Source organism: Silene latifolia, chromosome X, assembly GCF_048544455.1.
Source record: "Silene latifolia isolate original U9 population chromosome X, ASM4854445v1, whole genome shotgun sequence".
Lineage (NCBI taxonomy): Eukaryota > Viridiplantae > Streptophyta > Magnoliopsida > Caryophyllales > Caryophyllaceae > Silene > Silene latifolia.
Genome location: NC_133537.1, coordinates 69,234,905 through 69,260,472, shown reverse-complemented (window position 1 = coordinate 69,260,472; position 25,568 = coordinate 69,234,905). Strand labels below are relative to the sequence as shown.

Here is a 25,568-nt window from a genome sequence, read left to right as displayed (position 1 = left end):
TGTTGTCAAACACGACATTTTGGCCAAAGTTTAACCACTTGCAATGAGGTGACTTTGAGTCGATATTTGCGATAACAAACGATATGCCGGTTTGAGGTGTTTTTTGACTCGTTGAAAAGGTGGGAGTACAAGTTTTCCAAGGGTAGCACGGTGGTAATAGGTGACCATATATGAGGTCTATTGGCGTGTAAAGTAAACCTGGTCAAATAGGGTTGCTTTAAATATGGGTTTACAACGGGTGGTCGCGCGGTTTCTTGTAGGTCATTTAATAGGGTTATGATGCTTTGTTTGGTCTGAAATTTGGTGTGTAGGTAGAGGGAAGTGTAAGGTCGTATTTATGTTGTTTGTGGTGGTTGTTGGTTGCAAGTGGTAGTTCGAGAGGAGTAAATTGACCCACGACAAAGTCCTACTTTGACTTTCTTCTGATTTGTTTTTACCTCCAATTCACTCCTATCGAACTACCACTTGCAACCAACAGCCACCACAAACAACATAATTACGACCTACCTTGCTCTCTCCTCTACCTACATATCAAATTCAGACCAAACAAAGCATTGTAAGCTCATTAAAAGACGCACATGAAACCCCCGACCACCCGCTGTAAACCCAGATTTAGAGCAACCCTCTCTGACCAGCCTTACTTTACACACCAATAGACCCCACATAAGACCACCTATCACCACCGTATTGATAACTTCGTGAAAGCTTGTACTCCCACCTTTCCAACGAGTCTAAGAACAGCTCAAAACGACCTCGTTTGCTATCTCAAACTTCGACTGAAAATCACCTCATTGTAAGTGGTCAAACTTTGGCCAAAATACCGACTCCTTCTGCCAAAATGTCGTGTTTGACAACAAAAAAATTATTAAAGGTTGTGTTTTACAAACTTTTTTTATTAAAAGTGATGTTTGGAAAAAAAAAGTTTTTTAAAAGTTGTGTTTAATAAAAAAAAAACCCATGAATTTTTTTATAGATTTATTTTTTAGTTGAGTGAGCACGTGGTTATAGATTTATGATTGGTAAAGGTGCATCTAAACCTAGTTCAGTAGTTATTTAAAACATAAACAAAGAATCTATAAGTATTAATTTCAACAAGTCCTTTTTTCCCTAAAAAAAAAAACAAGTCTCTTTTTAATTTTTAAACACTTTCTTTAATACAAACTATATCTATTTAACTAGACAGTGTATACATGTCATTCACCCATTAACTTAAAAAAACAATAAATACGTCTTAATTTCACGTGAGTTAGTCTCATCATAAGCACAAATCCGTCACAAGTGAGACTTATTGCATCATAAGTTACTATAATAATTATTTATAATTTTATATAATAATTTGTGTAAATCAATGTCTTACAAAGGTAATTAGTTTTTGACACTATTTCAGCATGTTTGGCAATTAAGATTTGGAATTAAATTTCCTAATTGAGGCATTTCAAACTTTTGAAAAGCACTAAAATTTAAAATTGGAATTAAACTCAATTCCTCACCAATTCCAGCCTAGTTAAAATTTGAGCCTCTCAAATTCCTACCTATAATAATCATTTCAATTCCATTACTATTTACGTTTTTTTAATGCAAATTTTCATCGCAATATTTTTATTTATGATATTTTTTTCCGAACGCAAATATTTTCCGTGACCATATTTATTTCTTCAAATAAAAAACTTATGTGACCTCGACTCATATCAGTCTCGCCCAATTTAATTCCATGGGTTCCCCAAACGAACTTTTGAAATTGGATTTGGAATTAAATTCAAACTTTTTGATTTCTACAATTGAAATTATGAAAATGAAATTAATTCCGCGTTTTCAAACACTCCTTAATTAATACGAGTAAGAGTTACCGAATACAAACGAAAATAAAATAAAAATAATTTGAGTTTAATAGTCCCTCCACTTTCTTATTTTCAACCCCATTTCTCTTTTTTAACAAATTATCTATTTTCACCCCATTTCTCTTCTTTTCTTATTTGGACTACCTTTTTCATTCTTTAATCATTCTTTTCACCCCACTTACATCTCTATAGTATTACTTTTTCATTCTTTAATCATTCTTTTCACCCCACTTACAACTCTTTTATTACTTTTTCATTCTTTAATAATTTTTCTTAATATGCGTGTAGAAAGAAATGGGGTGAGCAAAAAAAAAGTGGAGAGAGTATAAGAGCATCCGCAAAGGAGAGAAATCACCTCCCCATTTGCCTTCTCTTTCCTCAAATGAGCAACCCCATTGTTGCACCAACCTCCCCATAAAATGGGGCTCCACTGTTTTTAGGGGAGGTCCCAAAAAAAAAAGTAGAGTAATTTGTGTAACTTTTGGGGAGGTTCCCAAAATTTTGTGTGTGAATTGGGGAACCCCATTGTTGCATAAATGTAATTATGAAATGGGGAGGGTAAATAAAAAAGTTAGTGGAGAATGAGGTGGACGAATAAGAAAAGAAAAGAGAAAAAATGGGGAGCCTCTCCTTTGCGGATGCTCTAAGAGAACTTCCCACCATAAATAAGTGGGGGTACTATATTAGTATAAGTTGCAGTTTAAGACGGGTAGGCAGAAACTAAAACTAGAAAGCACTCGTCATCTCTTTCTCAGGGTCTGGATTCTGGAAGGAGAGCAAGTCCTATATTGGTCACTCTTCTTTCAGATAAAATGGAGTCAATTGATCATCAACACCCATTGCTACGCCTGCAAGTCGACGAGCCGATCTCCGATGACAACCGGCTACAGGAATTAGGATACAAGCAAGAGCTCAGTCGCAGCCTCTCGTATGTTCCTAACCATACATTTCAATTGTTATTTTCCTTATAGTTTTTTCATCATATATTAACTTTACCAGATTGACTTGTGATTTATCAGATTGCTGTGTAAAATGTAATACGAAGTACTGCGTATCATTTGGCTTGTGATTTATCAGATTGCTGCGACTTTCCCTGAAAATAATTACTCGTACAACTTGTTTTATATCGAATTACAATACGTATATTAGTATTTGTTTGCTTTCCTGATCTCAGTTTCATTCTGTTTTGGGTAATTTTATCAAATGGAATAAATGAGTGACTTCCCGATTAAAGTGACCGTCCTAACTTCCATTAACCATCCTTATTTCCAAACAAAAACCCACCAGTAATTATAGTGTTAAGACGGTTTTATAATATGACGGCCCTATTATCACATTATGTTAAAAAAAAAAAAAACTCATTTTTTATTAATAAATGAATGTTATTATAAAATGGACCGTCTCAGAGTATGAGACCATCTTACAATATAATTGTGAAAACCGAATTTGTATGTTCGACCATTTTAATGAACTATTCAAACTATTAATTGAATAAAACTAATCGAAACTAACAACTAAAATCGAATAATTAACAACCTAATCGAAACAACGAATTACTAATTGAATTAAACTAATCAAAATTAACAACTAATATCTAATAATTAATAACTTAATCGAAACGACGAATTACTAATCGAATTGACGTAAAACGAATCGAATTATTTTTTTAAAGAAAAGGGAGAGGTGGAGCTACTATGTCAAACCCCAGGCACGGTTACGTCCCTACTGAAGAGCAGACGTGGAGCCATCACGTACAGCCCTAGGCACAGACGTGGAACCACCGCGTTCTCACCTGGGTTCAGACATGAACGCCGTGCCTGGGGTTGGACGTTAATGTATGAGACCAGGTGGGAACGTGGTGATTCCACCTCTCCCTTTTTTTGGTAAATAATTAGATTTGTTTAAGGTCGATTCGAGTAGTTTATTGTAATTCATTATTTTCGATTAATTTTGTTTCGTTAATTTGATAAATTTCTAAGTGGATTAGAGAAAGAAGAGGGTTTAGACTTTAGATACACCGTACACATTTACATAGATGGGTTGACCTTGAGCACAAATAAGGGGTTCTATGACTAAAAATCTTGATTCCAAGAATAAATCAAGGTCTCAATAAATAAAGATGAAAGTAACATCAACATGTGGATGCGAGTATCTGTCATTTAGCCAAATCACCAAAACTAGTGCTCTAATTCTGATTGGTTTTAAATTGTTGGATGTTTGTGCAGCGCAGTATCAAACTTTGCGGTGACGTTCTCAATAATATCAGTAATAACAGGTATAACAACAATGTTCAACATGGGCTTAACAAATGGTGGTCCAGTGACAATGGTATATGGATGGCCCATTATCGGCATTATGACCATGATTGTGGGCTTATCCTTGGCTGAAATTTGCTCTGCTTATCCAACTGCTGCTGGCCTTTACTTCTGGAGCGCCAAACTTTGTGGCAGAAACCGTTCCGGCCCGTTTGCTTCTTGGGTCACTGGCTGGTATGTACCCATTTTCGACGTTAATTTTGGTAAGTGTTGACAAAATCATGCTTAGCTCTTAACAGACTGTACACGTGATCAATTAGCTGCCTACAGCCTACCTTATGTTAGTATATTGTCTTATGTGCATTATTCTGTTAGTTCTCCTAAGGTCACGTATCTTAAGACTTATTTCTAATTTGTTGTTTAAGTTCATTTTGATATGAGCAATACTAGAAATTCCCTTAAATACTCGTATAAGATCTTTAACGAAATCTTGTCAATGACATGGTATATTACAAGAAATTACAAAATGGATGTTAGTAGATTTTGGTCTTATGAAGTACTCCATAATTATTATTATGCGTTATCGGTCAGGTGTAACAAATAAAAAGTGACTAATTAAATAGTGATCACTTAAAAAATACTCCTTCTGTCCCGGTCATTTGTTGTCCTATTTCATTTTTGGGTGTCTAAGTCGATTGTTGTCTTTTCTATTTTAGGAATTACCATATCACTTTGCTTGTCTGTTACGGAATCAAAGAAAATCCCTGAATTGGAGATTTCTGAGTGAGAAGGCCATCCCACACGTTACCATACCATCTTCTGCGCGTCAACTACTACTTGGATAGCCGAGCTGTTTTTTCTGACTCCCCAATAAATTAGGACTACAACATCAAATAATTAAAAGGATCATATAACATGATCTTTTAAAAGTAAACAACTACCACTTGCTTCAATTTTCAAAGGTTTAATTCAAGAATACTTAACTCGCAATCATATGTGGTGGGTGTAATATATTTTCTTGATATCTATCATCACATTTTTTTTAGATGACAAACCTTTTTGTAAGCTTATTATATTCGGACGAAACTGATGTCTAATAAAGAAAAAAAAAAAATGTTGAAACGGAAGATATATGTCCTTGGCAAATGATGATAAAATACTTATAGCTAATACTACCTTTGTTCAAAATTTCTCTTATAGTTAGACAAACGTATAAAATGGCCTTGAGATAAGTAGAGTTGATATTTCATTTGCTGTTAGTCACTCATAAATTGTTGAAAAAGATAGAAAAGACAAAAAAACCATATCATACTCAAATCACAAATCATATGATTATTCATACAGTATAATATAATATTCCAAGTCGTCGTAGTTACTTGGTACGTACAACACTCCCACATTTAAGGAAGATTCCTCACAACTTGACAAATTCGATGCTGGTAGCTGAAACCAATAACATGGAGCTTCCAACGTCATCTCATCGTCATGGCAACGGAAACGACACCGTTGAAGCTGATACCGGACATGCACGTCTCCACGAACTGGGTTACAAGCAGGAACTCAAGCGTGATCTCTCGTAACTACTATTTCCACCTCCTCTTTTATTTTTTCCACCACTCAACGAAACAATAAGTAGTTACAAGATCAAATCATTGATTTATTAAACGGTTTTTCTAACATGCATGTGTCTTGCCGGAGTGCACACGCAGACATTAAGAAAAAACCTTTTTCTAAACGGTGTTTTGTTTTGTTTCGCGAGTCACTATTTTCACTCCAAAACTACTGTCCAGCATTTTGAAATTCAACCTTACTTCACTATTTACAGATGTAAACAAGAGAATGTAGATTACATTACTCCCTTTGGTTTGTCTGTAAAAATGATGGAAACAATAACCTGTTTTGGAGTGCGAATAGAGATGTTCCCTCAGTTTTCGACTAGAGTTTAAAGTAGGTAAGAGCTGAAAGACAGAACAAATGCAGGGTGGTATCAAATTTTGCGTTTTCATTCTCGATAATATCGGTTTTGACGGGAATAACGACGCTGTACAACAATGGGCTGCAATATGGAGGACCAGCAGTGATGGTTTATGGGTGGTTTGTAGCAGGGTTGTTCACTATGTTTGTGGGATCGTCAATGGCTGAAATTTGTTCATCTTATCCTACTTCTGGTGGTCTTTATTACTGGAGTGCTAAGCTTGCTGGTCCTTCTTGGGCTCCCTTTGCTTCTTGGATTACTGGATGGTACTGATTAATGCCTTTCTTTCTCATAGGACTTGAACGTTATGTTGTGCAACTTGTAAATCTGTTTGCGCTTTCCGAGTCACTCAGAGATAGCATTTTCGTTTGTGAATCTTGTTTCCCTTGGCCTATGCCCTAATGTGAGGCGGGAGTTACAATCTGTATCACTACTTAGTAGAAAGGTGATACAGTGTTGAGGATTTTTCAAGTACAAGTTAGAAATTCACGCCGTGAAGCTTTCCAAATTTAGGACTGTCCTATCTCCAATTCTCCATTGATTTTTGAAGATTCTTATGATTGGCACTGTGTGTACTTCTTAAATGCTGTACACAGAGTATTCTGAGTACCTTTGGTATTTAATGCTATATTTGGCGCAAAAGCTAGTTTACCGGATTCACCAAATCCTTAGCAAATTCTGAATAAGTTTGAGTGTATACGATATGAGCTCTTTCTTCCTTACTCTATCACCTAGCCTTTATCTATATAGTAGACATTATATTAGATGTGTATTGCGTATCCTACTCTTTGTATCGAGCTAGGCAGCTTGCATTAAACTGTACATAGTGGATGTTCATAAACTGTAAGCCTTTAAGTTCTGTGGTTTCATTTTGCTCTGCATTCTCTGAAACTCAAACTATTACATACTCCACACTCCATAGTCGTTAGACCAGTAGCAAGTACACTGTCAGTCTCCCGGAAGTGCCTTTGTTGGTGTACATGTATTGATGTCCTCGTTAGTATCAATGAATATGGTGGCCTACTGGCCTCAACATTTTTGTTAGAACCTGCAAATTACAGTATTTAGGGAATCACAGTTAACAAGTTAGTAAGTTGCTGCTTTTAATATCTTGATCTTGAAGCAGTCGTTGTAACCTATCGCCAATATTAAAAAGTTTCTACGGCCGAGAAGATGTGGAACCTGGAATGACTCATATGTTTCACATTACTAATTTACTGGAATAGTAATTTTGACTAATCTAAGTTTAGTTTCATATATACATTTCCTGAGATTATATATGATTCACAATAATTTTTCGATGTCATATTAAATTTTGCAGGTTCAACATTGTTGGTCAGGTAATTACACAACAAACAAAGCCCCTACATACTAAAAGTTTCACTTGATTGTCAGCAGTCAAGCTTTTTTCGGGTTTAAGACAACATCTGAATTAGGGTTAATCATCTTTGATTGGCAGTGGGCTGTGACAACCAGTGTGGATTTCTCTTTGGCACAGTTAATTCAAGTGATCATTCTACTAAGCACAGGTGGCAAAAACGGCGGTGGTTACGAGGCCTCCAAGTACGTCGTTATTGGTATTCATGGCGGACTTCTTCTTTTGCATGCTATCTTGAATAGTCTTCCTATTTCATGGCTATCATTCTTTGGTCAGCTTGCTGCAGCCTGGAATGTTGCAGGTATCAGAATTTTGTTGATTTCATTTCTCTGTTCGTCTGATTTTTAATTGATTGGACAATTGCAAATATAGAAGCCGTTTTTCAAACACAAAACATACGAGTATATGAGACGATTTCACATCTTAGACTAGCTCACTAACCCTATAAATAACACTATTTCGATAGGTCATGAGAGAATGGTTTCATACAAAACTCTGTTGCATAAGATGTCACTATAATGATTTTTGTTTCTTTTTAGGTGTATTTGTCCTTATGATACTCATCCCGCTTGTGGCAACGGAGAAGGCTAGTGCCAAGTTTGTTTTCACCCACTTCAACACTGATAATGGGGATGGGATCAACAGTAGGATATACATTTTTGTTCTTGGACTTCTAATGAGCCAATATACATTGACAGGTTATGATGCATCTGCTCACATGGTATGGATTCTTTGTTATCTCTTCGACTTTTGAAGCAGCATAAATCATGATAACTTCTTACTCAAAAAAGGGAGAGGAATCATAAGTAGAAGAATATCTCTTAAGTATGTCATATGGGATTATGGCACAATTATTTTCATTTCCATCACAACCAGTTATTCATTATCGTCCTTAAATTCGGCTTTGGAGTACGATCATATAAAAGATAATGATTTCATAAGTAGCATGTCTACAGAACCATTACATGTCATTCGAAAACGTCATCTTTGTGTTTTCAACCCCGAGACATTGATAATATATCTGACCTCCCTAATGTGTTTTAGACGGGAGCCTTTTACGGCTTAGAGACTGGAAAACATAGTTGTTATGTCAGAGTCAAAACACTTGTAGTGTGATAAACTCACAATGTACATACCCTTTAGTTTTCAAGAACATGTTCCTGAGAATATGAAAAGAACAATCATTCATCATATATTACATTTTAAACCTTCAATTTCAGACCGAGGAAACCAAGGATGCAGATAAGAATGGACCAAAAGGAATCATTAGTGCAATTGGCATATCAATAGTTGTTGGTTGGGCTTACATCCTCGGGATCACCTTCGCAGTGACCGACATTCCCTCCCTTTTGAGTACCGATAATGATGCTGGAGGGTATGCCATAGCTCAGGTGTTCTACAGTGCATTCAAGGGCCGATATGGAACTGGAATTGGCGGTATATTATGCTTGGGCATAGTTGCTGTGGCCATATTTTTCTGTGGCATGAGTTCAGTGACCAGTAATTCTAGGTAATTGTCGCTCTTATTGATAGGCTCCTATTTTGTTTGTTCTTATATAGTGAGTTTGATAAACCTTTAAAAACTGCTAAACGTGAGTTACAGGATGGCATATGCATTCTCAAGGGACGGTGCAATGCCTTTTTCATCTGTTTGGCATAAAGTTAACAAGCAAGAGGTTCCTATCAATGCGGTCTGGATGTCGGCTTTCATCTCCTTCTGCATGGCACTAACGGTAGGGAATGCTAATATAGTAATTTAGTTTTCTTATTATTTGGTCCATATATTGATATTTCAAACCAGGCCTCTTGAATCCAATGGACAACCCTGTTTCATCTGCTTGTTGGCTGTATATTACACTATGCATTGTCCCCTACATCATTCAATATAAATCTTAAAACAAGGGTGTCCTCACAACTAATCTCCTTGTGCAGTCTCTTGGAAGTTTGGTGGCCTTTGAAGCAATGGTATCGATTGCAACCATTGGGCTATACATCGCCTATGCATTGCCCATCTTTTTCAGAGTGACCTTGGCTCGGAAGTCTTTCGTCCCAGGACCGTTTAATCTTGGACGATATGGTGTTATTGTAGGCTGGGTTGCTGTACTCTGGGTAGTCACAATTTCGGTCTTGTTTTCTCTCCCGGTGTCCTATCCCATTACCACCGCGACACTCAATTACACACCAGTGGCAGTGGGTGGTCTACTGCTTGTCGTTGTCGGATCTTGGATTTTTAGTGCAAGACATTGGTTTAAAGGTCCTGTGAAGAACATAGATGTTTGAAATGTGATTTACTTGTAGTAGTACTTATTTTGAATGGCAGTACACTGTTTTTCAGTGTATTCAACATCATCTGATTGATCTCTTCTGCCTGGATTCATTTTCTTTAGTCCTTATGTGATGTGGCTTGACGTTATCATACATGTGGAACAAATTTTGCTATGATGTTATCATTATCAGAAGTATAAGGCTCTGTTTGGTAAAACTAACTGAAAAGGTAGCTGAAACCTGAAAACTGAAAAGCTAAATGAAACATGAAAAGGTAATTGATAAGGTAGCTGGAAATTAGGAACTGATAAGTTATCTGATTATATAAAAAAGTGTTTGGCAAACTAACTGAAAAGGTAACTAATTTTGATGAAATGACGTAAAAGGATATAATAATTATTTAATAATATAAATTTAAGGGGTAAAAACGGAAAATTAAATCAAATCAGGTACCTGAAATCTCAAATGCTACTCTATGTAGCATTTTATTTCAGGTAGCTTATTTGGTTAAATAAGCTACTTGCCAAACGCTTACAAAAAAATAAGATACCAGGAATTTTGGTTAAATAAGCTACTTTAACCAAATCAGGTACCTGAAATGCCTTGCCAAACGGAGCCTAAGACTCTTAATCATCGACACCAGCTAGGTTGACTACAAATATAATTGTGTGCAGAGCACCTTTTATTATTATTACTGTTAGAATAATGTATCAGCTTCCTAGGGCATCTCGATCTCTCGTTTCCGCTCGAACCCAAGCGTTTCTCGTCTCACTCACGGCGGCACATTCTTTCTCTCTCGACCTCTCGTCACGAAACTCCGACCTCACGTCACCATATCGCCATGACTGTAACGAAAAACTCCTCTTTATACCTGGCTTTAGCCGTCAATAATATCAAGAACCACGTTACCGTCGAACTCGGGATGGATAACGACCAATATCCTCTTTGGGTAGCACTTTTTACGAAGCATGCTAAGTCGAATCGAGTGCTACACCATATCATCAAGCCTAAATCCGGCAGACCCAAACCACCTGCTGATGATGAAAAAGAGATATGGGAAGTCCTTGATGCAACGGTCCTTCAATGGATCTATGCAACGGTCACTAATGACCTCCTTGGGACTATTGTTGAAGCCGAATCCACTTCCATGGCATGTTGGGATCGCATTTGAGACATATTTCTTGATAATCAACATTCCCGGGCTGTTACTCTTGAACAAGAGTTCTCCCGCACCGATATGTCAGATTTTCCAAGTGCTTCCGCATAGTGTCAACGGCTCAAGAGTCTAGCGGATCAACTAAAGAACACCGGGTCTCATGTCAGTGATACTCGGCTTGTTTTATAGTTGGTTTCTGGTCTCACGGAAGCGTACAACGGGGTTGGAACGCTAATCAGACAAAGCAATCCTCTTCCTCCCTTTTACCATGCTCGTTCGATGCATACACTAGAGGAGGCGAGTTTCGCTAAAAGTGACGCCACTACTGCTTCTTCTTCGGCCGTTTATGCAAAAGCTGCTAACGATGGCGCATCTCCATCCATTCTTGGACGCCCTCCCTCAATTCCTCAAAGTAAGAACAACAAGCACAAGAAGAAAGGCAAAGGCAGCAGAGGTCATAACAATGGCAATAATTCCTCTGCTGCCCCTGTTTCAGGCGGAGGACAAACCACTGCTGCGTCTATTCCTATCCCTCCTTGGTCGGGTACTGGCTTTGGTGGGTTATAACAACCCGACCCACCACCATTGTAACACAACCCTAATAAGATGAGGTGTGCATTTTTGGGCCAATTATTTGTCCTCACTTAAGCCCAAAAACACAAGGCCTTGTTACTAAGTGGTGAGTGGAATCCCTTATAAACATATCACAAGCTTTATATTTTCCCGATTTGGGACAACTTTCCTCTCATACTCTTGGGGTGTTACATGGGTGGCCGTGGGGTCCCTCCCCTTGGGCATATCCTCCTTGTCCTATCCAACCTCTCCGTGGTCGCGTGCACCAGGCACTCCGCGTCCTAATTATGCTCCTCGACAGTAAGCTTATTCGGCAAGCACCCTCCGCCACAGACTGATATCGAGGCAACGATCAATACTCTTGGAATTCATCCTCCTGATCATCGTTGGATCCTGGACACCGGAGCTACATCCCACATGACAACGCATTTAGGTAATCTCTCGTCCTATGATATTCCTCACACTTGACCTTTCCGGATACAAGGCCTTTTTCGTTGATACAGAAAAGTTAAACGAGTCTAATGTATAAAGTCTCTGGTAGTTCTATTATTAAATAAAATTTATTCGGTTATTATATATAGGCAACCTTGTCGAAAGTATGCACCAACCCATTTGACATTTTTATTTTCACCACTCCAACACCCATTGAGTTATCTGCCAAAGTTAATTTCCTAGCCACGTCTTCATGGAGCTCATTATAATTAGGGGTATTTAATAAGAATACTCTGAACTATTAGGATTTTTCTCAAATTACTCTAAACTTTAATTTAACTAGTAATATACCCAACTATTACATCCATTGTCTTTTAATATAATAGGTGGAAGGGCTACCTCCAAACTTATATATGCATCTTTTCTCAATTACAATTACTGTACCTCTAAAAAAGACCATTAAAGGACCCTCTCAAAACTAGAGTTTTAAGACGCCATTAAAATGAGATTTGCAAAGTTCGAAGCTTTACCATTGATGATTAAATTCACTACCCATTTTTGCCATTGAATTCGATTACAACTTTTTATAATGCAACACATTCCCAAGTTAAAAAGAAGCATCAAAATTTACTGCCCCCTCCTCTCCTTTACTCTACTTTGCTCTACCTCTTAAAAACACCATTAAGGTAATATCAATTACCAAAAGAAACACAAAATCTCAGGGCAATATCTGGAAAAAAAAAGTCAAATATTGAATCAAGAAAACAAAATTTGAAGAAAAGACGGATTAGAGGCTAATCGAAATAAGGGTGACCCTTGGACGAATTCCAATAGCCAGTCTCCCATTTGCTCGCTTCTTTTGTCTCGTCTATTCAACTCAACAAATAAACAAATGTATAATGAAATTAGCTATACTTGTGGGAAATAAAATTAGGGAAATGGCAGGATAATGTTATACATATGAAACCCTAATTATTTTTCTTTTTTTAATTTTTTTTTTAGTTCTGGGTTTTGGACGATTCGTTTGAATAGGTATTGTGGATTATTGAAATTGAGGGAAAATATTTTTCTGGGTCTTTGAAGATTCGTCTGAAATTGAGAGAAAAATGTTGGAGATTCATTTGAAGTTTGTGTGTTTTATTTGTCATAGTTTGTAGTTACAAAAACAAAATGAGAGAGGTGATAGAGAAGGGAGGGACATGAATCATCTATTGATGGAAGAATGGAGGAAATGGTAACGAGAGGAGATATAGAATGAAGCAGGAAAGAGGGAAAAAAATTGAAAAAAAAAATCCCAGATTAATATGGAGGAGGAAGAGGAAGCTGTAGGAGAAAGGTGAGACCGAGGGTTGCTTTTACCTGCTATTACAAGTTAATAAAGGAGCAATTCTATTAAAAGATGATGAGTGTAATAGTTCAGAGTAATGGTAGTTAAACTATAGCTTGGAGTATTTTGAGAAGCACCCCAATAATTTGGAGTATTCCCATTAAATAACCCTTATAATTATCCTTCTGGGAGCAAACAATGTTGACACAACCAGAATTTAATATCTATTCTCCCTTGGAAGGAATGTCGTTCACATCAGTGACCAGGGCCAGGGCCGGCCCTGGGCACTTGCAAGTTGTGCGGCCGCACCGGGCCTCCGACGGTTTAGGGCCCGTTCGCGACAATCTGCTATCTTGACATAATAAATATAGTGTAAGGTAGAGCATGTATCTTCTCTTCTTTCAGCGGTAAGAGGCTCGCAAACCTTCCAAGTGGTGCATGATTTGAACCCCACCGTTGCTCTAATATGTTTTTTTATTTCACATAACAGAAAATTCATTTGATAAATTATATTTTCTACTGCGAAAGTTGCATTTTGCCCCCTTAATTTGTTCAATGGTGAAATCACGCCCCTTAACTTTCAACACAAATTCTCATTTGTGACGGACATATCCGTCGCAAGCTTGCGACGGGTCAAATACAACCCATGTGGGGTAGATAAGACAAAAGCAAAGTGCCTAGGGAGTAACATTCTGTTTTGTTTTATCTACCCCACATGGTATTACTTGACCCGTCGCAAGCTTGTTACGGATATACCCGTCACAAGAGAGACTTGCTGAACTTTCAATTGTAGAAATCAACCTCCTTAACTTTAACAAAAAGTGAAATTCAACCCCGATTTTGAATTTTCATTTAAATATCAACAAAAAATCATTTTACATTTATATTATACAACTAATATCACATAAAATGACTAACTTAACTTTATTAATTTATATAAAATTAATCATCCACCTAAAAAATAATTTTACATTCATCTATAATAAACAAAGTAAAAATATGAGAAAAGTTATGAACTATTCTTACATTCATAATAAGTTGTCTAACAATTGTAAAATTATATAAAAAACACTCGCTATTACAATTATATATTGTATAAAAGTTGTAAGGTTATAAAAACATAAATTTTATAATCTATCTAATAATATAAAAAGGCAAGTTGAGTAGTTACCACTTGCCATGTGTCATCAACGAATGCTTTTATATGTTGCAATGTGTAATTTCGTATTTTAGTGATTACTAGTTGTTGCACCGCGCCCCAATTTGACTAATTCGTTACGTGAAATATGAAGGGCACGTGAAAACATAACATGTCTTCCAGCATCACATATTTTAAACAGTGACCCAAACACAAAGAATGTCGTGACATAGTACCCCAGTGATGGAAACACGGATAAATAACTTTTTTGCTTTAAATTAAGCAAATAACAATAATAGAGAAATCAAATTACATCAGTAGTTACTCTAAGCAATTTTTCGAAGACAAGCTAACAACCAGGACATATAACTCCAATATAGTCTACTGACAACCAACATGCTTAGCAAATTATGGAGTTACAAACTAATGTCGTAACAATGACCCAGTCGTATTCGCATAAAGCTTACTTTCCCAGAGCTGCCCTCTCTGAACCCTAATGATTTTCTCACTAAAAGCCTGGGTAGATTTATCGAAGTACCTCCACGACACTATCATACGGATTATTTTCGTTCACATGAGCAAGCCCTTCTTCACCTACAACCTGCATCTGGAACCTGCACATAGTCCACGCGATCAACTTAGTGTATGAAACTATTTTCATCTTAGAGGCGATAACTATTCCATGCAAAATATATGACAGAAATTAAGGAAAGAGACAAGTCAGTTCATGTAAAGGCTATTAGAAGTGAACCAGGTTAGCCCTCTAAACCTCTCCACTCCTATTTCCTTTATGTTTTAGTACCGCATAAAGAAAATATGGACGACAGTTGTAAAGGCCATTTCTAAGCGATGTGAAGTGCAGTAACTAATGTTGAAGGTAACAGTGATAGCAAACTCACCTCCAACTCCATGGCCCCACCAATCCCTCACCTATATATGTTGTACAACCAAAAATTCACAATTAGGGAGCAAGTCTTGTTCTCTGATATCAATATCTTTTTATTTCATTGGAATAATCCAAACTATGAGTGCCCTTCTTATATTACTCCAAACTTTAACTTAACCCAATTTAAAACTCTCCTATCCCCTTCCTTTCCCAAATCAGACTTAGCTAATTTTTTTAATGGCTATATCAGGTAATTTAGGAAGGAGATGAGTAAATAAAAAGAAAGACGAAGAATTAATTAAGAGTTAAATAAAAAAGGTATATAATATGAACAATGAAAGTCAGTCCCAAAGCGGCTGCAACCTCGCTAAAAAACCACTCTCCTACCCGGTGTCACTGAAATCCAAACTCATGTTAGGTGTTAGATCACAAGAAAACCAAACTCATGTTAGGTGTCAGATCACAAACCTGAAAATAATACGAATAACGTAACATTATAGCATACCATGTCCCGGGCGAGACGAAGAATCCATAAAAAGCAGGCATCAAGAAAAAAATACCGATTGTAAACCAGCCGCAACAGCTCAGAAGTTCAAAATCTGCATCAAACAACCAAGTAAAGCAACCACGAACTTAGAAATCTAGAATGGTTTTGAGTCGTTAGTAAATGGTATCTGTCAGCAGAGACCAAAAGTTTGAGCATGTGCACAAAAAGATAACAACTCTTTTTGTATATGGGCGTCGGTGTGTCACCCGCTAAATTCGAGAAAAAGGATTTTACATCAGATGTACTACCTCACACTTATGAGTTTTTGTGTATTTTTTTTGAGTTTTATAGAATTTATAAATTACATTTAAGTTTTATGACGTCAAAAATTAAATTTTTATGAGCTTATATGTAATTTTTTTGAGTTATAATGTAACTTTTCGAGATTAATATTTAAATAAATGAACTCAAAAATTTTATAATAAAACTCAAGTTTTTTACATTAAAACTCAAATTTTTTTATCTTAATGCTCAAAAACTACATACCATCTGATGTAGTACATCAGATGTATAATCCACTTACTGGCTAAATTCTTATAAGCTATAAGTTCCCAAGTCATCTTCAAGTCAAGACGACCCATCTTAATGCCTAAATTGAATACCAGATGTTCATTTTTTCCAGCCAAATTGAACTCCAGACCAACTATAATTCTATGCAATATGCAATACACGAGAAAATCACTACCCCTTAATTTTTTTTCACATCCATAGATTGAGTGAAAGGTAGCATAGTACGTAAGAGTGAATAGATAAGACCATCACACACACAACATGCGTCATTAGTAGGCATCGAAGGCACTCTAAGCAAAATAAAATGAATGAATAAGAAAATTGGATATCATCATACCTCCAGACACAAACAACGACTGAGATTGATTGAAATGAACACCGCGAACAAGGCCATCATGTTCATCAAAATGGTCAAGAACAGTAGCATTCCGGTAATCCCATAACTGGATCACACCACTGTGAAGACTTGCCAAGATCCAGGGTCTCTTACTATGGAAACTCAGTCCCTTGACCTTACTACTCTTACTCTCAAATTTCGTCAACATTTTTCAACAATCCACGATCTTTCCACCTCTGCCCATAAACAACTCCTAATAATCATAGTCATTAAAAAAACTGAATTTTGGCAGTCAACCTCGAGTTATCTTTCTTATTCAGTGACAGGTCAAACAATTCAACTTATGACATGAAAATTGCATGAGGGAGAGAAACACAAATGAGTCCATGCCTGAAAAAATTACAGTCGAGTTGAGTAGCTTTCATATGTGAGTCCTCTAATTTCTTGTACTCGAGATTGATGATAGGGACAAACCCTGTGAACATGATAGATAAATAAGTCAGTAGAAGGGGAGCAGAAACAAAAACTGACTAACATTGATTTTCTTATGAGGCAAGACTCCCAAATCCAAAATTAAAATGTGAAGAACTTGCCAAATAAGTGTGCTCAGGCTTGTTTCCCCTATCCAGCTTGACACATGTAGAAAACTCTCTAATTTCTGCCCCAAAATCCTCGAATATTAAATTAACAATACCTGAAAGCAAAAGAGTTAAAGACTCAAAAGTAAATTAATATGAAAGAAATTCCGACCAGTGAAAAGAAAATTAATTCTGATAGCTATGATGTCAAAAGAAAGTTATCACGATCTGTGATAAATGATGATACATCTCATTCTGTAATAAAACTGAATGCAGTATTTTTAGCATGCAATCACATAATAAACACAATTACCTATGTGCCTTGCTCCTTGCTGGAAGGTAACTTCCTATGTTTCTTAGCATACCAAACCTCCAATCATGATATTGCAAGAAAAGAGGATTTAGTGGTCAAGAACTGAACATAAACTAAAAGTTAGACATCTCCTATATCATTAATTCCTACTTAGAATAAATTTTCTATTTTCTAACATTATGATAAGAGTCATATTATCATGAGATTTAAACTTGAAACCATCTTCTTTAATTTCCTTAAGAGGGTATCTTTCCCTTCACTGTTTTATTAGCTTCGGAAGACGGCTAAAATATAAGTGTCTTCTTGTGGATGATAGAATTATGAATAGAAATGAAGAGAGGAAGGTTGGAGAATATAGAATCAAGTAAACTGAAAATGAGTTTAGCTAACTTACCCCTCTCATGCAGTATATCAGCCAAATCAGGCTCAAACTCCAATGCCTTGGTCAAGTCATTGCCTGGATCACAAATTCAGCAACATGGTTAGTTTCAGAAAGGCGTTTGTGAAATGTTATCAGAGTCGACTAACAAATCGAAGACTAAGAAAGTGCGAATTTGCGCTATTCCATCATATTCCAAAATTAAGGAACAATGAGTCTTTGGCTTCTAACTCATCAAATCAAAAAGTAGTCTTAGTACCTTATAAAAGAATTTGTGAAAAAATATACTTCCTCGTCACAATCATTTGTTTACCTATTCTATTTTGGGGTGTCTCAGTAAATTATTTACCTTTCTATCTTAGGAGTGCCTTTGATGGGCAATTTAATCTCACATTCAATTTGGTCCACCCGTCATCTAATAATTGGCCCTCGTCTCGTTTCCTTGGTCTTTGTGCCAAAACTAATGGTAAATAAATGACTGGGACGGTGGGAGTACATACCCAACTATCTTCAATCTTAATTCACAGATTTTGTACTAAGCTCACGTATAAATAATAACCGCTACAAAATCAATTAACTGAAACACCTCAAAATATCGCCGATGGCCGACATTTTAAAAAAAATCCACGATCTCTAATCCTCCGTCCCAGTTTCACAAAAACCATACAATCATACGTCACCAAAAATTGTCAAGTTTGCCGCTAGTTACTCATTTTCCACAAATTAAACCAGTCTAAGCTCAACTCATAAGCTAATTACACCAAAATTTCGATCAAAATCACAAATATCTCGCAAAATACAAACAATCAAACCAAATCAACACCCATCAACCAGAATAATCACTATACCAAGTAGAATTACATCAAGAAACGCTGATGAATCAAAGCATACATAACAATGAAACTAATATTGGGGACAATCTCATGAGGTAATATATACACCCAAGACGAGCATTAAAAGGGGGGTAGTGTTTACACACCCAAATTGATTTGCAAACATTTCCTTTCGAGAGAATTATGTGGCTTGGACAACGGAGAAATAAAACTGGGATTATTGGCCCTGGTCAGGTACCAACCAAAGTCCAAAATCGATTGTCCGTGAGATCAGCATGAAAAATTACGGCCGTACTTAAAATTATGGAGTTTCTATACATTCCCGTGTAAAGTATTTAACTACTTTAACACCACGATCGAGATTACCTTCCAAAAATAAAATTCAGTGACACACATGTGAACACCGTCTAAGCTGTGTTAGCTAGAAGCTCTATTGCCATTTAAGCTATTTCAAAATCTTTGGCATTTGCGGGAACAATGCCTAGCTTGTTGAGTTTTTGTTCCTGCTATTAAAGAATGTGTCAATTGAGTGAAAAAAAAATCAAAGCTACAAACTAAAAAGATGCCAATCGTAGCATGAAAGATTGCATATTCTAGGAATAATATATATGAGCTCGTAAGTTCAATATATCGCGTTAATTTTCGCACTTGGCCTGTATATTGGTAGCCTGATCGAAATGGATTGTCGTCCGCAACAAATAAAACCGGTTGTGACAATGCAAAAAGGAGACCTAAACTGCAATTTTTTTAGAGCAAAACTGCAAAACTAAACCTGATAATTGAGTAGAGACTATTAGGGAAGAGAGGAGGGAGTTGAGGAACTCGGGAATGTAAAGAGGAAAGACGTGGATATTAGAGGGAGTTCAGGAACTTGGGGTGTGACGTGTGTAAATTACGGACTATTTTTTAGAGCAAAATAATTGCAAAAAGTGTCCCACTTTAATAAACTGCTCACTGAAGAACCAACAACCACCTTCAAAAATTAAGGCATGACCCGCCACAATCAAACAGAAAAAACGCTCTAATCATCATCATCATCACCATCAGAAGTTCTAAATTAAGGATATAAATTTAAAGGAAAAAATAGAGAACCTAGATCTTATATGTGGTGAACTGGCAATGTTTCCGAGTCTAGCCGAGTCATCCAACAAACCTACAACTCACCAAAGTAAGAATTGGAATTAGTAATAATTTAATGAACACTATTGTAGGAATAATGGTAAACCAAGAACTACATGGTAAATAAAAGAAAAATTGAAAAGGAGCAAAATATGGGAAACACACCCATGTTGAAGTTTAATAAGCTGGATGATGATCTTGACTAAAAGTGTTGATCTTGTTGGAAACTCCGAAAAACGAAGACCTGACATAATAGTAAGGACTGCATAACATTTGCACCTAACATCAATAACCAGCATATTAAATTAAGCAATCAACAATTAATTTCTAAAGTTAATATACCCACAAAAGGATACAGATTAATCAACTTCAACAAGAACCTAAAAACGGTAATAAGAAACCAAATTGAGGATCAACTTTAACAAACTTTAAAATGGTGCTAAGAAGCCAAATTGATGAACAATTACAAACCTGTAATTGGGAAATCAAGGTAGATGAATTTTAAGAGAGAAGACGATGGGATGCAAAAAATATGAAAACTGAGGTAACTTTACTTTTATAAACATTCTCAATGATCGCTCAAACATAGGCAACATCTCTAGGACGGAGCCTCTACTCACTATGTATGACTATAGACAGCTTCAGAAAGACTGTAACTCAAAATTATAGTATTCCGAGCTTTTACTACATCTAGCATATTTACCATAAAAAAGGTCTAATTCTAGGCTACAATATATCATGCTTACCAGCTTACTGCATCAAATAGGTAATGAATCACAATTCTCCAATACAAAATCAATAATGCCTGATTTGTGAGCAATGATTTTAAACCTGTTTAGCAAAAGCATCCATCTGAAATGTCAAGTGAATAACCAAAGAAGAAGCACTGATTATAAAGCTAAATGAAGGGATGGATAACTAACAGTGAAATAAATGCTTTGAAAGGGTGTCATTTGGCATGAACTCAGCAACTAACAATCTATCATCACCTTCACAACAACACTCTATCAAATTTGCCAACATCCCGCTCCTCAGCTTCCTAACCACCCTTACTTCCTCCTACATTTACATTAGAATCATTCATATAAACCAAAACATGCCTAACTAATCGACCGCTTTTCATTTTTTCCGAACTCCAAGGCTACTATCAATTCTGGATTTGTCAATTGGTATTGTCGAATTTGGTTCAGTTTTGCTTCATTTAGGTTGAATAAAATATTGGTTACAGTTCAGATCGCCCATTTTAGGTCTACGATTGCATATCAGTTTAGATAGTTTGAATCATTTTTTCTGGTTCAGATTTGTTTTGACAGGCTGTATAACCGAGTAAAGATGGAGTAGTTTGATGCACAAAGCAATGAATCGTGTATTTACCTGAAGCTAATGATGCTACAAAAACCTGAAGATGATTGTTTCAGGCTTGCTAACATGCACAACTTCCCTTTTAACAAATATGTTGCAGTCCAGTGGAGCCAGAACCCTTCATGAGTCATCCACAACTCTAAAAGAAACATAGGGCGCATAAAAATTCCCTCAACACTATGCCACAAAAGCTGCTTTAAGAATAGATATTCAATTCCAAGAGTATGCATGCTACAACTTACAAGTAGAAAATATGGGAAAGGAAACATACCAATCTGGAATTCAAATGATCAGGTAAAATAAACACAAGGGACAAGTATTACATGGGATCTACAACTCTACACTCTACATGAACAAGATACGATCGAGTTGTGTAACTTCCATTATAAATTACGATTCACTTTCAGGTACGACAAATCCCCAACTACATTATCATAGTCACTCATGTTCACTTGCACATGTGTTTTAAAGAGTTTGGGATACAAAACATCATAATCAACAGTCAAGCACGAAGCATTGTAACTGACCCAATATCAACATTCTACTGCATTTGCCACAGGAATAATTCTCAAACAAGATAACAAATAGATCATAGCTCAAATATCAGATGAACCAATGACGGTTCAGCTATACTATATGCCAAAAGAACAATTACACAAAAACTCGTCAAAAACTGAACATTCATGTCATAAATAATTAGAGTTAAGCAAGCATTCATACACACTCCATTGTGAAGAGAACACAAAAAAAGGTCCAACTTTTCAGAGAAATTCAATTTGCATTTCTTAGTATTATGCTGACCTTCTAACTATATTAGATGACTAAGTACATGTATTTCCGTACTTAAGCAAGCAATCGATAACAAATAGTAACAACAATATTAACCTCTTTGAGTTGAGGTCATTTCCAAATGACCTGAAAGAAAATAGAGTCGAGGCTGAATCAATGCTAAAACTACGACGGTGAGTAAAAGCCATTTAATATCAACGCAAATTCCTGATAAATGTTGTATTTCCAAAGTATCCTAGACTAGCAAAAAAAAGTGAGATTAGTACCAGTTTAAAAAGGCGCAATTTGCGCTTGGTGGTCTTCTTAGCAACAAAATGTAGCTTCCCCGCTCTCCTCCTTACAATCTTCCCTTTGCCAGTCACCCTAAATATCTTAGCCGATGCCTGCGACATTTCAAATCCACAAATACAAGACCAACCTTCATCATTGTGGACAGGGCTACCTGCGCCGCGCGCACCCGCGCGTTATGGTTTTGAGGCGGCGACACTTCTCCCACGGAACCTTGGTTTGCCAAAGCACGTTATGGGCCGTTACCGATTTGTGAGGCATTGAAACCGGTGAAAGGTTGAATAAGCCTGCATTTGTGGAGTCGCCACCAATTTATTATGCAAAATTAGAAACCATTCGAATACCTCGTGCCATGTCAAGACACAAAGTAATGACATGAACACTAAGAACTCGTTACCCTTAGCACTCTATGTCTAGAATGACTCTCGAGATGCCAATGGACACGGATGTCCAGAGATAATTGGAGTAAGGGGTGAGGGTACGTATCAGGAAGTTCTTTAATTTGAACACCTAATCCCGCCCGCTTCGATAGCGGCCTCTACTAATGATTAGGGAAGTCGTTCATATTTGATATGTCGTCGATGTAATGCATGCAATGCAACAAACATGGATTAATCCTTGCATGTGAAATTAAATTATGTCGGTTAACACGTGTTTTAGCAAACAATTTGGTTGAAATAAATGTTAGAATAAATACATGTGAATGCCATACAATTAAATAATAATTACGATAAATGAATTACAATAATTAAAATTACAAAAATTACAAGCTTTATTTGATCTACGTCAAAAGCACGCTCAAAGACGAGATTTCGAAGAAGAAAATAAAAGGAAAATAAATTAGAATTAAAATATAAAAATATGTCAGATTTGAGGTGATAATATGAATAATAGTTGATTTAAACTGTAATTAGGAGCTACGTCAAAGCGAGAAAGAGTTCAGAGGCAGAAACCAACCAGAACAGGCGCAGCATCTGCTGCGTCCTCTGGAAGAGGCGCAACACTTCATGCGTCTGCTCTCGAGCTGGGTTTTGGCTGTGAATTCAGAACTGCAACACTGTTATTGTTCGTTGGTAGATTTAAGATGGATTGTCGATATTAGACTCATGATTATACGATGAACTCATGTCACAAATACAAAAAGGCGAAACTTGAGGTTAGATTAAGACGAAACTGGACAAATAAGATTCGGAAGAAAACTTATGTATCAAATTGGGACTCCAGAACCTTGACGGGATTAAAGACAAATTAAGCATTGTAATTAAAAGAGAGTTGTTAAAATATGATTTATATACTGAAATAACAAAGAGAACGAAGGAAAATGAAAGAATATGAAAAGGAGGAAATTTGCGGGAAGAAGAAGAAGAGCAGGAGCATCAGGCAGCCTCTGGAAGAGGCGCAGCAAGGCTGCAATCCTTCCTGAAGGCGCAGCTGCTGCTACGTTTCTTCTCGTCGTCTGACCTCTGCTGTTTCGTAAAAACGGCTTTAAAAGGTGGATTTTAAATCGGTTTTCTAACGTGCTCTTGATATAGATTTATATTAATTGATAAAAAATAAAAGTAAAATAATAAAATGGGATTTACACCCTCAGACTTACATGTCTGACGAAACGAGATTGACTAAAGTTATTGTTTAGTGATTGCTCGACGCGAATATGCGTGGAAAGTGCCCTCGTTAGAGGATTTAGTAGATTGATTAGGTTGATTAAAGGTGGAGTTGGTCAAGTTACTCTGTCTATGCAACGTGACTGAGACTCAGAATGATCTAAGCTTACGTGGTCGATTGATCAAGCAGGTAGGCATCGAAAGGCAATAGCGTAGTCTAGGATGCAAAGAGAGAGAAAGAAAGGGCGGAACACTCGCGTGCCAAATATGGAGGCCGAAGGCCTATATTTATACTAAACATATGGAAGATTTTTGGAATGACACGGATATGAAAACAAATCTCGAAAATATTCTGGAAAATGTGAAAGGAGACTGTAGAAGAGGCGCAGCAACTACTGCGTTTCTTCGAAGAGGCGCATCATTTGCTGCGTCTTTTCTCCAGCGGTTTCCTCCTTGGCAAGAAAGATTTCCGCGTTTTATTATGGAATTTCGGTAGATTTACACTTCCTTATTCCATTAAACATAATATTACGGTAGATATTTACATAAAATATTAGTTTTAATTTGGAATAAATATCTAGAAAGTTCTAGAACATTCCGGAATATTCCGACTCGGCATTTAAACGGTTTTTAGAAAATGAAGCGGTTTTTGACCCGGACTCCAAATGAATTCTAATTACCCTCAAAACGACCGTATCGGTGCATAGATAACGACCCAGGGGTTGAATCAAGTGTTTGAGCTATCACTTGGCGATGAACTTACGAACTGTCATAAATCGTTCCGCGTATCAAACATACTGCCCAATCATCACTGGGTGGCTGGCGGCAGGTGTAGAAATGAGGTATCTACAGAGCCCCCATCAGGTCAATCGAAGATTACAACCTGACGACTATGGCGACGCGAGGCGGCTCAAGGGGTCTGAACCAAGGACCTGTCGTCGGGAACATTTTAGAGTCTGTCGACTATCGGGGAGGGTCATTTAAAGTCCATTAGACTACGTAAGGAAGCTCTCTAGGCATAAGAAGAAATCATACCTGAGACACCCCTGGGTGAAGGATTCGAAGGTATAAATACTCTTCGGTGAATTTATCTTAAACTCCGTGGGGAAGAAGCATATGTTGAGTCGACAACGGCGCGTCCTTGGCACCGCTGAGGAGAAAATAAGAGATCGACAACGATGCGTCCTTGGCATCCCTGAGGAAAATAAAGGTGTTTGATCGACATCGACGCGTCCTTGGCAGCGATGAGGAGAAAACCCGCTCGGGTCGTTGCAAGCGAAATTCCGATAAAGAGAAGAAGCCCATGAACTGTATTTAGTGATCATGAATTCTCGCTGGGGAACAAAATATTGTGGTCTTCTGTAGTCTGTTGAAGAGAAAATGCTGATTTGGACGAAGAGAACGCCCAAAAAGGAGCCATATGTTGAAGATAAGATGTCAGGGAAGAGGCGCATGAAGCCCGGGCCCACAAATGACGAACTTATAACTAATTTTAACGAATCTCGTCTGGAAACTAGCTGAGGAAGAGGCGCAGCAAAAACTACGACCCTTGGAAGAGGCGCAGCAAGTGCCGCGTCTTCTCCCGAGCTCACCTCTGTCTGGGTAAAACTCGCCTTATGCCGTGTTTGTTTTATTTCAAAAACACAAACCCATTTTGTTTTTCTTTACAAAACTCGACCAAATTCC

General features: G+C 37.0%; 1 protein-coding gene and 1 long non-coding RNA gene across 3 annotated transcripts in view; one reads left to right on the top strand and one right to left on the bottom strand.

Moving 5' to 3' along the window:
- The first annotated feature begins 2,528 nt into the window (after window positions 1–2,528).
- LOC141623387 (amino-acid permease BAT1 homolog) lies at window positions 2,529–9,864 on the top strand. 2 transcript variants are annotated; one of them, XM_074439498.1, is made up of 9 exons: window positions 4,217–4,327; window positions 4,810–5,669; window positions 6,074–6,334; window positions 7,390–7,408; window positions 7,528–7,747; window positions 7,986–8,167; window positions 8,667–8,956; window positions 9,050–9,179; window positions 9,379–9,864. In XM_074439498.1, the coding sequence occupies exons 2-9, from the start codon at window positions 5,527–5,529 to the stop codon at window positions 9,724–9,726; spliced, it is 1,593 nt and encodes a 530-aa protein (XP_074295599.1). In that variant the 5' UTR covers window positions 4,217–4,327; window positions 4,810–5,526; the 3' UTR covers window positions 9,727–9,864. The 2 variants fall into 2 exon arrangements, with proteins under 2 accessions (XP_074295600.1, XP_074295599.1); XM_074439499.1 differs by lacking the exons at window positions 4,810–5,669; window positions 6,074–6,334 and adding an exon at window positions 2,529–2,766 and having other exon boundaries at window positions 4,064–4,327.
- A 4,852-nt stretch (window positions 9,865–14,716) lies between these two features.
- Window positions 14,717–25,568, bottom strand: part of LOC141621436 (uncharacterized) — a 49,529-nt gene continuing 38,677 nt past the window's right edge. The window contains exons 3-11 of the long non-coding RNA XR_012532328.1: window positions 21,214–21,340; window positions 20,763–20,898; window positions 20,005–20,118; window positions 19,813–19,873; window positions 19,087–19,223; window positions 17,903–18,046; window positions 17,211–17,311; window positions 17,008–17,092; window positions 14,717–14,951 (exon numbers count right to left, since the gene is read on the bottom strand). This is a non-coding gene — a long non-coding RNA (uncharacterized LOC141621436). The remainder of the gene's footprint in view (window positions 14,952–17,007; window positions 17,093–17,210; window positions 17,312–17,902; window positions 18,047–19,086; window positions 19,224–19,812; window positions 19,874–20,004; window positions 20,119–20,762; window positions 20,899–21,213; window positions 21,341–25,568) is intronic.

What these genes read in the sequence shown, in the direction of transcription:
- LOC141623387 (XM_074439498.1), top strand. Translation starts at nt 5,527, where the DNA reads ATGCTGGTAGCTGAAACCAATAACATGGAGCTTCCAACGTCATCTCAT. An exon ending in ATGATGCATCTGCTCACATG is followed by an intron (nt 8,168 to 8,666) that starts GTATGGATTCTT and finishes CTTCAATTTCAG; the next exon opens with ACCGAGGAAACCAAGGATGC. An exon ending in CCTTCTGCATGGCACTAACG is followed by an intron (nt 9,180 to 9,378) that starts GTAGGGAATGCT and finishes CTCCTTGTGCAG; the next exon opens with TCTCTTGGAAGTTTGGTGGC.